This window comes from Anneissia japonica, unplaced genomic scaffold (genome assembly GCF_011630105.1).
Source record: "Anneissia japonica isolate Jap-2015-1 unplaced genomic scaffold, ASM1163010v1 scaffold24_len2511860_cov200, whole genome shotgun sequence".
NCBI lineage: Eukaryota > Metazoa > Echinodermata > Crinoidea > Comatulida > Comatulidae > Anneissia > Anneissia japonica.
The window spans coordinates 1,082,147-1,101,458 of NW_022730786.1; the positions used below are offsets into that span (position 1 = coordinate 1,082,147).

The 19,312-nt window shown below is 32.9% G+C and overlaps 1 protein-coding gene across 5 annotated transcripts in view; it reads left to right on the forward strand.

The window, feature by feature from the left end:
• LOC117115020 (hepatocyte growth factor receptor-like) overlaps window positions 1-19,312 on the forward strand; it is a 76,452-nt gene that overhangs the window by 24,740 nt on the left and 32,400 nt on the right. For all 5 annotated transcript variants that reach the window (XM_033258653.1, XM_033258654.1, XM_033258657.1 and 2 more), the window contains 8 exons: window positions 6,523-6,690; window positions 7,827-8,000; window positions 9,627-9,784; window positions 11,958-12,090; window positions 16,020-16,156; window positions 17,047-17,220; window positions 17,777-17,882; window positions 18,670-18,945. In XM_033258653.1, the coding sequence (XP_033114544.1) occupies window positions 6,523-6,690; window positions 7,827-8,000; window positions 9,627-9,784; window positions 11,958-12,090; window positions 16,020-16,156; window positions 17,047-17,220; window positions 17,777-17,882; window positions 18,670-18,945 (1,326 nt within the window). The remainder of the gene's footprint in view (window positions 1-6,522; window positions 6,691-7,826; window positions 8,001-9,626; window positions 9,785-11,957; window positions 12,091-16,019; window positions 16,157-17,046; window positions 17,221-17,776; window positions 17,883-18,669; window positions 18,946-19,312) is intronic.

The window sequence follows — 19,312 nt, forward strand, 5'->3', positions numbered from 1 at the left end:
TAGACTACTATTATACTATGTAAAACTAAGAATACAGTTTGCATCTAGACTACTATTATACTATGTAAAACTAAGAATACAGTTTGCATCTAGACTACTATTATACTATGTAAAACTAAGAATACAGTTTGCATCTAGACTACTATTATACTATGTAAAACTAAGAATACAGTTTGCATCTAGACTACTATTATACTATGTAAAACTAAGAATACAGTTTGCATCTAGACTACTATTATACTATGTAAAACTAAGAATACAGTTTGCATCTAGACTACTATTATACTAAAAATTAATAGTCAGCGGGGGAAATGGTGTTTTCAAAAGATATACACTGTAAGACTCAAAAACAGAAGTAATTGCCGGAATTATAGATACAACGGCACATGTATGCATCTATTACCACAAGGACTGAATGGGGATTGTTAATTTGACGTGATTGACATTGATAAACAATTTCAGGTAGACGTGTGTGTGCGTCCAGAAATGTTTGGACAGTGTAGGCCTTGAATGGATGCGTTCTGAACGCAAACAGGATGCGTCCGTTGCTTCCAAAAATGTTCATTATTTATGGGTACTGTATATTTGAAGCATGGCAGATTGCTGAGATGGATTAAGCTCTCTCCACACTAAATTTCAAATTTTCTTCGAAAAAAAACCAAAAAAAAAACCTGTTGTATGCCTATATATAGTCATGATATGCCTATATATGGTCATGATGTGATGTCATCATGACTATATTTGTGCATATCCATGTTTTTGATAGTCTGGATATGGTGTTAGTAACAACTATTAGCATGCATTCAATAATTCTGACAGTTAATTAGCTGTAAAGTTTACCAAGTAATGCAGAGTTCTGCTATTTGTCTAAAATCACCTACAACAAAAGAAGCATTGATTTTGAACTCAACCAAAGGCAAATTGAGGGTTACAAAAACTAATGTGATTGTTTTTATTTATTCAATCTATTAAACAAATTGTTTCACTGTTTTCGTTTTTATCACGAAGTTCAAATTTGCAGCTACTTTAAACATGTAAAACATAAATTTTAGAATATTCTGTTGTGAATTCTTGAAAAAAAGAAATAAATTAATAAAAGCAATAATTGGATCTTAAAATAAATAAATATGGTAATTACCGTATTGTCTCTAATAAATGCCCCGGGGGCGTTGCATTTTTTCAAAAGGGGGGGGGCATTTATTAGAGGTGAATTGTAAAATCAAAAATTGCCTAGGCCTAAACAAGCTGCTTTAAATGGTCAATAAGTTCTTTATTTGTAGAGGAACAAGTTAATGTGCAGGGTATCTCCAGGCCTCCTGCTGTTTTGCTGTTCCTTCATTTGTTGCTGGTTATTTGAACATCAATAATTCCTTGTGTTTCAAAAAGAAATGAAATATCTTCGAGTTCTCTTGGGGTAAATGTCTGACGATGCAGCGCGGTGTTTCTCCTTTCACAACAGCAATCGTGTGTTTGTCAAAAACATGTCGGCCTCATGAACTACCACCGCACCACCGCACAGAGCCGTAGCTGCCACCGCACGCAAAATACTGCCCTCAACTTGAAGAAACATTCTCACTACTGTATAGACTTCATTCACCAGACACCTTGAATCAAATCAGCGTCAAACACGCAACACATTAATAATACACGATTACCCGTCGTTTGCTGTCAGTTTGTTGCTTACCCTGTTTTTACAAGGCTAACAAAATAGCATGAGAGAAACACAAAATAGGCCTAGGCCTAGTGATTAGCTCAACCCGCCCTCGATAAATTAATGTTACGTTATCTCACTATATTAATTGGATTAACACATTATCAAGGATAAGTACTGAGTGTTTAACACTGGTGTCCTTGGATTCAATTATGGGTAAACAGATCAGTTGCCTTTTTTATGAGGTTTTAATTGTTCTTTACCGCCGAAAGTGCGGTATTCTAACGTTAGTTTAAGGAGGGCTGGTCGGCCTAAAGATCGTGAAGACAGTAAACATCAAACTTTAGGGTAAGCTTTTTTGAGTAGTATTTATTTCATTTCATATCAAAGAAAGCAGCAGCAGCACACAGTACGGTATTACCATGGAGAAAATTACTCCTTGTTTGTCAACCTTTTTATGGACTGGATACCCATGTTAATTGATTGGCCACTCATTGCAAAATGAAAAAAAAAACTCAGAGGGGGCGTTTATTAGAAGAGGGGCGTTTATTAGAGACAATACGGTACTAACTTTTAAAACAATCTGGTTTTCAGTGATGACTGAATTACACTAAAAGAATTCTTAAAATCGATTAACAATTTAACAGTCAATGTGAAGAATTTAGGAACGGTAATAATTTTTATGCATCTACAATTTGCAGGAATTATCTTGTTCTAATTTTCAAATGGAAGGTAATAATTTATTTCAACTTAAGCATTTCAAATATTGAATTTTATTTTCAAGCTTCTTGCTCAAAAAAATATATCTTTGTAGTTTTAAAGACATTTTTGTTATAGTCACTATCTGTTTTTTTTTCTTTAAAGTGTAAAAGTGAAAGATAGATATTTACAGTATAGATACAAATGGAGACAGTAATGTGTGTATGTTGTATCTTTTTTTTAGTCTTAAGTACTCTTGTTTGTCAAAATTTCCTCATTTAATAGTTCCTCGAGAGTTCAAGACAGAACTAGATGCCATGCTAAAATAGTCATTCATCCATATGCTGCAGAACAAACATATGGGCTCACATGCAACAAAACTATTGTGAGAACAGACATTTTTACAGTTTCATTTAGCAAGGTTCCCAGGCCAGGCCTCGTCGAGGTCCATCCTAAGTCTAAACTTCAGCTAGGTTAAATAAAAACTATATTGCCTTTATCAAGTTTCGATTGCAGTGTAGCTTCTTCAGTATAAACAAGGCAACTTTTCGGCCAATCAGGATTGAGGCAGATCAGTTCATGGAAGTGTTCAGCTTTGAATCATCGTTTCCTGGATTGCTTCCAGAGCATCGGATAGTTTTACTTTTGGGATCAAGGTGGTAGGATGTTGTACAATTAAACTCCTACTGAAATTATTCACTTACTGAACTCATCTTTTAAAATCAATAAACAATAAAAATTGACTTTTAATTCACCCCAGTTTTAGTTTCCATTTTGAATCGATTACTTCTCTGTCATGAGTGGAACACATTCAGTTGAAGTTCATCACATGCCAACCTGATTCGATCCAACAGACATGTCAAAATGTTACCAAATCAAACTGTACTTACTTACTTATTATGTGGTGGCTTGTCCAACCAGGACTTTCCCTACCTCGGATCTCCATTGTTGTCTGTCCTGTGCAGCTATTGTCACATTGACATGTCTTAGGTTGGTCCACTGGCAAACTTCCCTCATCCATGTCCGCCTAGGTCTTCCCCGTGGTCTCCTACCTCTGATTTTTCCTTCCATGATATTTCTTTGAATATTATTGGCTCTGATTATGTGCCCAAGGTACTGACATTTCCGTTTCTTTATATTTCAAAGGAGTGTACGCTTCTTATCTACTAGTTGTAGTATGTCTTCATTGTTAGTTTTGTGCTGTCTATACGAAATACAGTAAGGGTCATTTTTCCGTAAACCCACATTTCGAAGGCTTCAATTTTATGTTCCAATTCTTTACAAACTGTAAAATCTTATTAATACAGTGTACCCTCTAATTGTTGTTTTTGTTATTGCCAGACCTGTTTGTCTATTCTTTGTATTTTAATGTGCTATATTTTAGCAAATACAAAAATGAAATGAAATATTACTGACATTTTATTTTGAAAAATGAAATGATTATTACTAACATTTTATTTTGAAAAAATAATTTTAAATATTTTGGACAAAATAATATTAAATTATGAGAATAGCTTCTTAAGAAGGAAACTCATTTCTTTCAATTTACAGATTCATGTATATTTCCAAAGATGTAAAATTTACTTTGCAGCTCAATAGAATGTGCGTTAAGATAAGAATAATTGAGCTAAGTTTCACATGCGTATAATTAAGAAAGGTGCTCAAGTAGTAAATAAGATGTGAGTATTGTAGATGGTTGTGTGTATCGATCCAGCCAATTAGAGCCAATACCTTAGACGAGCCTGTCGTTGACAGGCATCAATTCTCATCATCCGTATTCTGTTACACCTCGTTGCTTCTGATCACAATTTCTCTCTCTCGTAAACTATTGAACTTGGTGCATGTTGACCGTTTGAAGATACTGTTGATTTTTGTATCTACTGCCCCTGGGAGTGGGGTACAGTAGTAGAGACTTTGTTGTTATCTGGCAGTTGAACTTGTAAGAGTATATCCGGTGGAGTAATCATGGAATGGGTCATGAGCTAAAGATAAAAATGAAAAACAAGTTTATGAAATATTATGCCATGCTTGATGAGTTACAAGTTTTCAATTGAATTGACAAAATAGAAAGCTGCTAGATAAGACCTGTCTAGAAAGTTCACTAAAAAGTCACAACAATCTTGTATATACTTGTACAGTTATTCTAGTGAATTGCCAACACAGAAAGCATGGATGAGTTAAAAGTAGCAAAAACAAAAACAAAAACAAAAAAAACCCCACAAAAAACATGACGAGCGGTATACACACACTCCCACTGTAAGCCTATTGTCGGGACTCATTATTTTGTCATTATCATTGTCATGGCTTGCTCCTTAATTAATCTGAAGTTCCATGCAATTTATCTCTATATATAGAAAATAGAGTTTGTTATGGACAAGATGTTCACCTAAGTATGGGTCTCGTCTATAAAGCTCTGTTCGCACTATGACATTTTTTATGACAAATTTCGTGTGATGTGACTATATATGGGCATGATGATGTCACACTACACCCAAATATGGGCTATTTGTCACATAAAATTTGATAGTGTGAATAGACAAATTAGTGTGATGTGCCCATATATGGGCATGATGATGTCACCTTACACCCAAATATGGGCTATTTGTCTCATAAAAAATTTGAGAGTGTGAATGTCTTTCAGTTAGACCTCTCTGATTTCTGTATTCTGAGAGTAATACATTTATGGATGTGTGAAAAAAAAACTTGTATTTGTCATGCTAGACAAATAAAGCTTGTAGCAAAAGTGTCTTATGTCATTGTTATTCTTAATTTATGGTCCGACATCCTAGCACGTCTGCAAACATATTGGTAATGTAAACGAATATCATGAGTTTATTTTCTTTAAACGTATATTTCAATTTTTTTTATATTAATATGTTTGCAGTGCCACAATGGTTAAAGAAATTCAGAATAACAATGTATTGCTAATTAGAAAAGTCAATATCTGAAATTGTTTATGTTTCTGAGGATATCAAAGTCTTATTTTTATTTATGTCCTGAAATTTTAATATGAACTGAGATCATTTAGACTTTAAAGAGAGAAAATGTAAAATTGCGAATAACTAGATTAAGATCAACCAATATAAAGGCCTACTGTATATAAATTATACTGTATATGATATATTTATAAACAAAACAAAAACGTGGCAGTGCTGAGGAGCAAACTTAATCTGATATATATATATAAAAAAAAAATATATATATATATATATATATATATATATATATATAATGATGTGTGTGTATATATATGTATATAGTATGAGAAAATCAAGATTCCACATTTGCTTCAATAAATAAAATGTACAAGAATCTAATAAAATACAGCTTTTAATTTGTAGTACATATACATATTCATAATGTATTTATAGATATTTTTATACTATATACTTCCATTATTATAAATATCTAAAATAGTCAATTTGTTTATATTTTTGAATTATAAATCAAAGATACTTATTACTTCCTTTTCATTGATTTCAAAATCTGTCTGATTCTAGCAAGTCAAATTTACTGAATGTAGTTTATCAAGTTTCACCTTACGGTAACCATATTATCAAAAATTTGATTATGCTATCTAATTAAGTAGAGAACTGGGTAATTGTGTTTGCTTTCTAGTCAGCTAATTACCTCAGTTGTTACCATTGGAATTGCACGGCTGAGACACTAGAGGGCAGAAGAATCAAGGGAAATATAAACATACATAAATCTGATTGTGTATGCCTACCTTATCTTAAAGGAGAGTTAACATAGTCATATTTATGTTTGTCAGATATAACTTTGTTTGATGAGACTCTGACATTATTTTCAGATATTGATACATGGTTTATTTAATTACACCCTTAGACCCCACTGGGAGTTTGATCCCCTACACACCCACACACCCACACAAAATAATACCTCACTAACATAAGATAAGTAGAATATTGATCTCTGTTATCTGCAATGCATCTAGAACTAGTGCTGTTCAACTATTAGCATGTACAAAGAAGTGTAAAAGATAGTGGCTTCCAGTCAGATTTGAATTCTAAATGAAGCCATTCTCAGTTTTGTGGGATGTTTGCACAGATAGTGAAAATGGCAGTACATTCAAAATTCTTTAGTATCCTTACATAAATATATATATTGATTAGAAATAAAGATAGCATTTTCTTTTTATTTTGTTTCTGCAGTATATTTTGAGACCAATACATGATGAGGAAGGACCACCCCCACCTGGAAGTTACTCTGGTCGTGTCTTTGCGTATCGTAACCAAACGATGGATCCCCCTGGACCGATTATTCAAGACATGCCGTATAGCCTCGATATGCAGTATATATTTGTAGGCACGCCGCAAACAGTAAGATTTCAAAACTAATTATGATTGGACATAACAGAAACTGTGATGGATACTCCTCACTTTTTATTCTTTCCCCTGCCTATAAAAACGAAATGTCAAGCCGCAATCATACATGTTTTTCTTTAAATTTCCCCTCGATAGATAATGGTATCATTAATCACACAGGATTTAATGTAGAGGGGGAGAAAATGAAGAACAGCACTTTCCCACAGGCAATCTTGATTATTAACAACCTTTAGTGCATCGTTCGCTGTATCAAATTGGCATATTAATCTGACAAGGCTCAGGAGGAAAAATGAATGATTTCATATACAAGCCCTGCAAGACACTCTTTGCATTGATTTGATGAGACCATCGAAGTGAATAAGCATAATTATTTTGACAGCTGATTTACAATAAGGAAGCCGGCACTTACTTAATCTTGTCCGTGGAATTACTATATATCTAGAGTAAATGCTAATACATCTTTGTTGCATGGCTATAAATCCTTAATAAGTAATCTTCATCATCATAATTTGTGTCCGTATAAGGCATTTTGCATGTTTAGAGATATAGTTGTCTATATCTGTCACTAATTCGGTGCATGCGTTGTCAGTGTGATCATGGATACATTCTGTTTAAAGTTCAGCACTGCGTTCAGTATTAGAGCATGCTCAGGAAAATAAATTGTTGTCTTGTTATCCTAGGAATTAGGGAAAAACAGTTAATTTTTTCTGGCTGCTCTGCTCTCTTTATTTTCCACCACAACTTTGGTAGTTTGACCAAAGAAAATGTTATGCAGGCTACGGATTTTTTTTTTGTTGGTCAAAGTGACCTGGTACATAATTAGTTTGACCCAAGAAATAAAAAATTCACTCTGTGGGCTTGAACCCCAAAACTCAAGGCTTAGAAATTGAAAAGCAACTGTTGCCCCAGTCTCTCTACAATGATGTATGCAATCAATGGCATTCAATTGGTAATGATTTAATAAATCAGCACTAATGCACTTTAGTACTCCACCCTCACCCTAACATATAATAACCTCAACTCCAGTCTTGCTATCTTAATGTTAGGGTTAGGGTGGAGTACTAATGTGCATTAGCGCTGATTTAATTAATCCGTCTATTTTTGACATTTTATTACGTCTTTATTTGTAGCTCTTTCGGGTACCAATACATGACTGCAGTCAGTATCGAGATTGTTCAACTTGTGTAACAACAGAAGACCCAGTGGTATGCGGTTGGTGTGGTTCTTACTGCTCTACTAGTGATGAATGCTCTGGTACTGGTATTGTCTGGAGCCAGTCATCGTGTCCTCCGGCCATATATGAAGTAAGTTTTATATAAAAAGTATATAAATATGTAGAATACCTTAATATGTGTACTTGGTTTTACCAAGGCAATTCACATCTCGGGACATCAAATGTTTTAACTCTGGCATCAACATTCTACGCGTCGCGCCCCAATTCCCTTAACATGCCCTGAACGCCACAAAAATCATAGCAGCCTAACCAAAATTAACCGTCAGTGTATGACATCTACCCACACGCATGACAGTTGCCATGATAATAGCACATTGTGCAGTGATCACAAAGGAAATGAATTTTTGCCCTTACATTAGACTATATTTGTTATTTCAACATTTATTTTACCAGTGGTGTGGTATAGTGTGGTTTATGAGACTTACTTCACAGGAAAAAATAAATATATTTTTAGTATCTACTCAAATGCTCGTCAAAATGAAAGTTTAATGTTATATAAGAACGTGAATTTTTATAAAAATCGTAAATTTTCAATTGCTATAACTTTTCATTCTTAACAAGGTCATGGTCAAAAGAAATCAGATGTAACAGACATTGCAAAGTACCCAACATTATTAAAATAGTAACTAATACCATAAAACGTATGGCATGCATAGACTAATATTTGATGGAAGTACTTGCAACTACTGTAGTAAGATCAAAGAACACGCTATGTTCATGAGCGGAGATGTGCGTCCTGTTGTTGAATTGCCTTGGTTTTATATATGTATAAAATGTATATGTATAATGTATATATAAATGTATATATAATGTATATATAAATGTATATATAATGTATATATCTATGTGTATATGATTGTTTTTTCTTTTAATCATTTGGCTAGTTTCCAAAGGAAAGTAAACCACTTAAAACAAAATGGGTTTGCCAGAATGTTACTTTAATCCAGCTGGAACAATAGGTCCATCATGCGATTCTCGTTTTGGCTCTTCCCTCTACAATAAAAAGTGTTTTTACTTCCGTGAAAGGGCCGTTGTATTCTCTTCTTTTTTTCTATCGCATTTTCCTTTTCTTATTATCTTTAACATCATCATTTTTAAGATCATTATCTGCATTGTTTTCATAATCATTACAATGCATTATTATATTTTTTTCAACATTATTATTTCATCATTCATGATATTCATTAATTGTATACTAAGAATAATAGAATCACAAAACTTCCGGTACACCATGTGTAATATTATAATAATGTTTTTGAGGTAAAACCACTGGTTGGTTGTCTCAAGAATAACAGTTTATTTTCTGTATATAATATAAATACAAAACCAAATATGATACTTGGAAAAACAAATGATAATATAACAATAACCAAAAGGTCCACTGATTAATCTCAGATAAGATAGTATAATACATACTCCAAGTATCGAAATGCACGCCATCGATACATCGATAAAAGAAATTCATCTGGTTATCTCATAGTCAGGAACTTGGTTTTAACAGGCGTGTTGTTATCATCATTGCGTCAACAACGCGTCAGTTAAGTGCAGCTGGCTGCAGATGGATGAAATGCCTTAACTGAATACATTTAAATTTGGTTAAACAAAAAAGAAATTAAAATATAACTACTAACAATAATGTTTTGTAGTAAATATAATAATGATGATGAAACACTTGCTAATGTTTTCATTTTATTAGATTTCTCCATTGTCAGGACCTTTGGGAGGAGGAACAGAGTTGACATTAACTGGAGACAATTTAGGAATTGGCATCATTATGGCAGGAGGGACTCACAGCATTCATTTACCTGGAGGAGCTTTCTGTATACCTCTTCCAGACAAGAGCAATATTCATGTGTAAGTGTTAAAGATGTATTGTTCCTTGCTAATGTCAAAAAATCATAAAAAAATAATTTTGAAATAAACTGGCTCCTATTGCAATAGCATACAAATTATTAACATGTGCATAAAAAAAAGAAAAAAGGAAATAAATACTGTACCGTACATGTAATTTAAAAAATGTGAACCCTGATTTTTAAACAAAAAATATTATAATAAAAATAATAAAACACTTCTAGTGACTGGAAGTGTTTCTATCATTTTTGCTGTAAACTGATGGGTAGACATTTTTTAAATACACTAATTTCTATGTTCAACTTGAAACTTTTACGTTACTTCAAAATGGGCAAGTTAATTTAAAAAAAAATATATTATAATGATTTTTTTTTATATTTAGCATGGGACAATACATCTTTAAGATGGTGGTATGCCCTTATCATCGATTGGCCACGAAAGATGATTGCAGATCATCGATTGGCCACGAAAGTCTAGAAGAAGACTTATTTCCAGTTGGTCCTTCTGGTGGTGATTGGACAGTACACTGGGAGACAATCCCCTACTCTTTTCCAAAGAGTGTACTGTGTGTACACATGGGCCATAAGTGCACATGGGACCAACGGCTTAAACATCTCATCCGAAAGACGGTGCACTATGTAACTTGTATTTCAGCCCTCTAGCTGAAACACAAGGAGAGGCAGCAATGGGAATTGAACCGAAGGGGCTCTCCGGGCAAGGTGCAACTGAAATTGAAGCTATTTGAATAAGGAAATTGGTATCATAGCGTTCGGAACAGTGGCTGTGTACCCTACCTTCTTTCCTTTTCTATTTTCCTCAATACTTTTCCAAGAAATTTTCAAAATCAGTCACATGCTTAACTAGGTCGGTATACATACACATAAACAACTACCGTAATTAGTTGCTCTGCTATGAATACAAAGGTTGAATGTGTTGATAATCTAATAATGATAATCTAAGTATGCGATGATAATCAAATTAAGATGCTTGAGGGGTGGAAGGGCAGTATCTTAATACACCAGATCTTCTACTCTTGCTAAAAAATGCTCTTGCTTAATTTAACAAGCTGTAGGAATAGATTCATAATTAGCATTTTATTACATTTGAAAGGCGAGACCTTACATGGTTTATAAAATTAGTTAGAAAGGGACTCTATCATTTTCTGGAAATATTTTTATTGATACTTAATATAACTTTTGAGTAGGTAGTTTTGCGGTGCTGAAGGAAATGACTACATCGTACGCCTTTTCCTTCAAAACAGTGTATAAGACCACTTGTGATATATCATGTGATAAAAAAAAAACTCCTGAAGCCAAAGAAATTTGGGAAAGTATAATGAAATACAGACTATTAAACATTTAAAACTGAGGAAATGTGTAAATACTTATTTCCTTTCAGTTTTTAAATATTTAAAATCTCTATCTCATTAACTGTTCCCAAGTTTTCATCAAACACCTTTTTTTTGAAAAATCACAACTGTAAAACATATTAAAAATGTTTTCCCCACTGGAGCCTACCTTTAAACTTGCTAGATGCCTATATTAAGACCATCCTACCTCCCTACTCGTCAAACATTTTTTTGTCTATATTCAGACCATCCTTCTTCCTCATAGACACAACGCTGTCAATAACCTATTCTTCCACTTTCTATTTCTTCCTTAAGCCCTGTCCAGACTATTGGCAGAACCATGTGACGTGCTTAAATATGGTCATGATGACATCACATCATGACTATATATGGGCATACAACAGTGTTTTGTCAAAGAAAATTTGAAAGTACGGACAGAGTTTAATGAAAGATATTTTCCTCATTTTTTGTGCTTATTAGAAACACTTTTAATTGATATACTATTTTCTTTTCTTTGAAAAAAAACATTCATTGTCCAATGAAATTGATTGATTATTTGAATGATGGGTGATTCAAAATACTTTTTAGCTCCGATGAGGAAACACTCGGCTGATTGATTAATAGATCTTTTTTAGCTCTACTGCCTCTATTATACTGCCCTCATGAGGAGCTCTAAAAACACTTGACTGATTGATTAATAATTGATTGATTAATAGATCTTTTTTAGATCTACTGCCTCTTATACTGCCCTCATTGGAGCTTTTGAGATTACGACAAATTTTTTTGGATTAACAAAGTATCTTTGTTCTTTTCTTGTTGTTTCTAAAGGATTACTTGCATCACTGAGGCGGTTGGCGAGCCAACAAACGGTGTCATCTCCGTCACAATCAACGTTGCCAGCGACATCCTGTCGTACACCATCACTGGAATTGCCACGTCCACTATGCAGTTCTCCTATGTAGTAAGTCAATCACTTTGAGAAATTTACAGCCTATCATTGAATTTATGATATACAAAAAATATATATACAAAATAGAACTAACAATATGAATCAAAGATTGAATATAATAACCAATGAATTGTCACTACTCAGCTCTTTCATACAGTGCAAATCTATCACTGAAGTTGATCACTCCATCACATATAATAAGAATGAGAAATCAAGATATTTATATGTTAACAAGCAGGTTATAAATAAAGGTAAAATAAAAATATATAGTGCCAACATCCTTTGGGACCTAAAATATGGGGTGGTTTTCGGTTCGGTTTCCAGTTGGAGTATTAATTTTGTCTCAAAGATAGAAGGCTGTTGGTTGGTACTTTGAAAAAGTTGTCTTGAATTAGAAATGTCTCCGAACTAGAATAGTCTCGAATTGGAGGGTGAATTTTATTTTGTAAGGCAATTGATTTCTGTCTTCTTAAACAGTTAAAGGAAGTCTTTCATCTTCTGGTGCTTGATGGGTAGGCCTACCGTAACCTACTTAACGTTTCCTTCATTGTTCATCTGACATTAGAATTTCAAAATAGGAAATAATTGAATGCCAATGGACCAGGAAGAGATTAATAATTTCAGTAGGATCTTCCTTGTTCAATGGTCATGCAATCTTGCATCCTGTTCAAGGTGTAGAAGTACGGTAATTCAGTTGGTATTGTCTTACGGTGATTTGATGTTTATACTCTGCTATTGCCTCATAATTGCCTAGTTAGAGCCTTGTTATCTGACTATGTTAGCTTATGTATTATGTGAATTGTAGTGGAAAACAAGACTCAGGAGATATAAGAGAATACAACATCAGATGGCGGTACTAAGATGTTGTAACTCAACTGTCATAGTGATGTGTCCTGTCAGTGAGCACATCTATGAAGCAGCAAATAACCTACTGTATGCACTGAACAGCCAATCACAGAATGGAAAACACTGGATGATTAATTTCAATAAACATAAGCCCCTGTGACGTTGTTGCAATATAATAATAATAATAATAAACATTTTGGTAATCATGACGGCATGATTGCCAGCGTATAACCTTTCATACAGTGACTTTCTTTTTGCAATATTAATCAGTTCTACGGTGTAGCTAGGTTTTGTTTTTTTTTCTTAAATGTTTGGTTATCTGTTGAATGTTAACAATACAGTACAGTTCTTCTGAAAAAAACGAAGACGAATGACACTGGACAGAGGAAAGTGTGAAAAATTAAAGAACTTGCGCACAATCCCAATAACCTTGTTTTTTGGTTGTTCAATCTGTGGCCAGTTTACCCTTTCAGACACAGCAAGGCTGTAATTATTACCGCGAGTATTGCAGCAATATTATTAGGCTACCGGGGGTCTAAGGTAAATTGAAGTGCATCTGCAGGATGTTGACTGTTCCAACCACCTTTAATACATTAACTTTCACTTTTACAATTAGAAGATGAAATTAATTCCTTCTAATTCTTTCTTGAAATCAGCAAAAATTGAATTGTTTTAATGTGTGTCTTATTGAAATTTGATAATGCTTTTAACAGAAATAATCCAATATTTTATTGTCTCATATTAATGTTTAAGGGACTTTCCCTATTCTAAACAATGATGGTATACTGTACCAAGTTATATAACATCCTCAACCAATTGAAATTTGACATACAGGTTAAGGTCATTCATTTTGAATCATTTCTGATAATTAGAATACAAAGGAAGAAGATCTAGTGTTTCTAAATAGTCTGAAATAAACTTTGGTGCGGAAAAATTCAAATCCATTAGAATTATATTGTATATATTTTTGTAGCTGCGCCGAAACAAATTACCTATATATTTATTTGACCATATCCGTCTCTGGCTCCTTCAGTTCCGGCTTAAGTCTCTTTTTTTTTTCTCGTGTCTAGATCTTGTTATCTTTTTCTTTTCTTGTCTACAACATTTGGCCCTAAGAGTACATAAATACTTGTTATATGCACTATAGAATTTGAAATGAAAACATCCTTTGAGAAATATTGTTCCCATTGGAGAATTAAATCAGGATTCTGTGACTTTGTTTAAAATTCTTTTAGTACCCTACAAGGCCAATGTTTGTATACTTACAAAAATATTTTGTTTGCACGATTTTCATTTAAACTAAAAATAGAGGATATTCAAAAACAAAGGGCAAATGGAGAGAAAAAGCAAAGGATATCAATGAAAACATTTATTGCCAAATTAAATGGATCACATAAGTTATCAACTTCTAATGATAATACATGTTAAAAACAGTGGCATATTGAGGGTTTTGCGGGAGTTGCATTCCCCTTAAAAAAACACTCTTTCCCCTCTTCCCTCCCCCCTTTAAAATGTTTAAAGCAAAAATAATCACGCACATGTAGATAAAAATCATAATCACGCACATATAGATAAAAATCGCACTTCATATCACCTTATTTTGTGAGCTAGCTCCTCCTCACTTAACCATTGATCCCCTCCCCACATCACCTCATCTAGATGTGTATAAGAGACAGCCCACCCCACCAATCATGCACCCCACCAATCATGCTCCCCACCTTTTCAGGACTCCCAGATACACCACTGGATCAAAATAATACAGTATGTTAACTTACAGACTGCACTACAAAAATTAATATGGTTATTTTAAATTATTGTATGATCTTATCTTGGAGTGGAACATTAGCATGGTGGTACTAAATATGGTCATGATGACATCACATCATGACCATATATAGGCACATCATGACTATATATGGCCATACAACGGTTTTTGGTCATCTGGACAGAGCTTTAGTGTATAGAACATTGTTTCATCAAGTGTACTTTCATCAAGTATAGTTGTGATAAGAAAGGGATTGTTAATGGCAATTGAATCAGGAAAAAACAACACTAGCGGGTGTAGTGTTTATATGCTCTTAACTAACATAACAATAATTTGTTTTTAGTACTTCACTTTCAATGTGCAAAGTAATTATAATACTTTGGTAATTTTATGAACTTGTAAACCTGTGTTTTCATTGGATACTTTATTGATATATTTCCTGTATGGGCCCAACAACAAGAAAAGAAAACACTGGAAAATGCATAGTGTTTATATATTAGCACTTAACAAACATAACAGTTTGTTTTTATTCACTTTCAGAGTGCAAAGCAATTAAAAAGTTTTTTATGAGCATGTAAACCTGTAGTTTTCACTGGATACTTATATCTCCTGTATTGGCCTGTTGGGCACAATTTAACAACTTGCGCAGTTTCTGTGCAATTTAGAAACCTGAAAATGAAATTGGTCTTAAACATAGGCATTATGATTTTTTTGAATAATAATAATTATTACGTACATATAAAGTAATTAGAATAGGTGTTTTCTCTGAGCTATGGTACCGTTCAAAAATGAGTAAAATTTAACTATGCCAGACCTAGACACAGTCAAAATATGTCAGCCTAGCCAAGGCCTAACCAGAATAGGATTTTAATTATCAATTATGGTCTATAATTAATAGATATTTAAAAAAAACATATAGGTGATTTTAAGATCAAACAATAATAACCCAACAAAATCATTATTCAAACACTTAGTAACCACAGTCCATTGTCAGGTCTCTAAATTGCGCAGGTTGCTAAATTGTGCTCTATAGGGCCAACAAGAAAAGAAAACACTAAAAGAGTGCAAAGTGTTCATATATTAGCACTTAACAAACATGACAATAATTTATTGTCAGTCTTTCACTTTCAGTGTGCAAAGCAAGAAATAAGTTGGTATTTTTATGAGCATGTAAACCTGTAGTTTTCACTGTATACTTTTATTGATAAGGTATATCACCTGTATGGATCCATGCCAGGGGGAACCACTCAATTATGCACAGCAATTAATAAGTTTGTAATTTTTATGAGCTCATGTATTAAAACTTAAGTTTGTTTTTTTGTTTTTTTAGGATCCTATAATTGTTGAGTTCTATCCTCCGTATGGGCCCATTTCAGGGGGCACCACTGTTAGCATCTATGGGACGAATCTTTCAACCGGCAACTCTCGTGAAGTAATGATTGCTGGTGATGAATGTGAAATAACCAGGTTTGAATTTTTTTTTGTATTATTCTGTAACTGAATATATTCCAATGATTCAAGTAAATTTAAATGAGCAGCATGAGAGACGAGATATTAGTAATAAGTAATAATGATGATGAAAGTGTATTATATGACTGTGAGTTCTATACAATTTATTTGTAATTGTCTTTCCTATGGAAAATTTGATAATAAAATTATAAATTTTATAATTAATAATAATAATAATAAAATAATAATAATAATAATTATTATTATTATTTATCCATATATATTGCACAAATTTCATTAGAATATGTTCTAGTGCGCATTACAATAAAATAGAAAAGAATAAAAATTTACAATATAAAAGAGAAAGTTAAAATAATAGGAAGCTAAAATTTTAACAGAATGCTAGAAGTCAATCATATTTGCATAAAAATAAAAGTTTGACAGTAAATTCAAATTGTCATGAAACATCACACACAAGTTGAAATACACAAAGGTAAACAGTAAATTCAAATTGCCAAGAAATATCACAAATTAAAATTCACATTAATCAGATCGGCAACAAGACAATAAAAGTATCAATTTTAAGTTTTTGATGTTTTATGCTAAATTTCTTGTACATATCATTTTAATTCAGCATTTGCTTTTATTTTTGATATTCTAATAAAAGAATTGAATTGAATTGAATAATTATCTAATCCTCTTAATGTGCAAATAATTTTTTTTTTTTTATTTAAGTCAATTCTACAAATCTTTTACTACAATTTATCCTTAAAGTTAAATGGAAGTAGAAATTTAAAATATTTTTGTGATTGTTAATTTTCCTAACAACTGAAACATATATTTAGTTACAGATTAAAGTAATTTCATAGCTTATCCAAAAGTTATGATGGTGTGTTTTTTTCTCCTAGGGTAAAAGACAGTGAAATAACTTGTGTCACATTAGGGGCTCCCGATATGGTACCAATGTCATCTACAATAACCATTATCTTCGACTCTGACACAACAAAATCTACATTGGAAGAATATTATTACATAGATGATCCAGTTATATATGATATACAGCCGAAGAAAGTATTTCTGAGGTGAGGTTTGCTAAGAACAAACACAGATTTTGAAACAGGGATGCATAGGGGAGGTGATGGGGAACGGTGGAAATGGTTGGTACACGGAGGAACCCTTGTTCCCCTTCTCCAGTATGTGGTCATTGTTCCCCATCTGTTCCATCACTCTATTTAGATAACACAAAACTATGCCTATTACTAGAATTCAGTATCCAACAATTTGCTTGTTTTGAAGTAAGTGAAGATCACATTAATAGTGGGTAATCATTTTGTCCACCTTTCCATAAAATTGTAATTATTAATATTTTATTTCATTTTACACATTAATTTGTCTCCTTTCATTTCTTTCACTTTTTTTTGCTTTACCTCATTTGATCATTTGACCTTTTCTAATATGTAACTATTAATTTATGCCAATACTATATTCATTTCTTATATATGAGATATGTATTTGAAGTGATTACATTTTTGACAAAGTGTGATAAGACAATCAATCAGAATGAATATTCAAAAGGATTTTATAACCCTTTCACTTACTAAATAATGATGTCTTTGTAATTTTGTTTCTCTACAACAGCGGTGGTTTAACATTGAACGTGTTTGGCACTAACCTACATATAATTATGGAACCACTTATCGTAGTAACAGTCTATATGGGATCAACTTTCCACAATTATGATTCGGTATATAACTATTTTTTTTATCATTAAAATTAGGTTTCATTTCGTCATCATTTCGTTTTTACATATGAGGATTGCCATTCCAAAACTGTTGCAAATTTTTAAGCTTGAGTAATTAGGATAAAAATGTGGCAGATATACCGTAGTACAGAGAATTTTGAAAATAGTAAGTCGATTCCAGTAAATAAATGACCATCATTTTGAAAATTACATTGGGAGAATAAGAATAAATTAAAAAGCGAGTTTCCATTTTTTGGTCACTGATGTTCGTTTTGGAATGGCAAGTTGGAAATTGCAGTGGTGTAACTATGATTATTGATAGGGAAGGGGATGCTCACAGGATACAAAGATTAGTGGTGGTGGCTTGAAGGTATTAGCTTTACACAATGATATTTTGTTATGTTAACAGAACACTACACTAGATTACATCATAACCACAAGAGGGCGGCATCACTAATATAAGCTGGAAGAGCACAGCATAATACAGCCCACATATACTGAGACTGTAAAATAGCCCATATGGTGTAAGGGCCACCACCTCAAACGATTAGGTTAAAAAATATTATCATGACACTTTTTTTGCTGCCTGGTGGTGGCTGAAGTTGTGTGTCAAAAATTAGTATCTGTAACTTGGAATTTTTCCCAGAGATGGATTTTTTTTGTTCCAGAGGGAGCTAATTTTTCTTGTTCTTGTTGTTTTATGTTTATTATTATTATTTTTTAATTATGTGTCATTAATTGTTGTTAGGATTATAGAAACTTTATTGACTTTCACAACTTGCCTCTACAGGTTTGTACACCTAACCCTAACGGCACAATGATGACGTGTGATGCACCCAATATTTCCAGCTCCGGGGTTGCAACACCGGCAACTGTGGATGTTGCCTTCATTTTAGACAATGTTGACAATGCTCTGCAGATGGACAATTCCACGGGCGTCAATGATACGGAAACTGATTTAGAGGGCTTTCAAATTGATTACGTCACTGATCCCATCTACTATAAATTTAAGGATACAGACAACATCCGTCAACTTAAAGATCACACTTATCCACTAGAGATTATGGTATGATAATTCATTGCAAATACTATGACTTGATAATTAATTTGTTTTTGTAATGTAGGATTTTATCTGCCAAATCACTTATTACTTATGGTAATTCAGTGCATTTATTACAATTTTCATAATCAATTTGGTTTTTTTTAAATATAGAAATTTATCTGTGGAATCTACTCCCTGTAAGAAATAAATCTTTTCATTTATAAAAAAATATTAACTACTGCATCGCAACTATTTTCAAACAATCAAAAGCTGCATTACACACAACCAATCAAATTTGCTGCATTAACGTAAACCAATCAAAAGGCTCCATTACAACCCATAAAATGTTCCATTACATAAATCCAATCAAAAGGCTGCATTACTTACAACC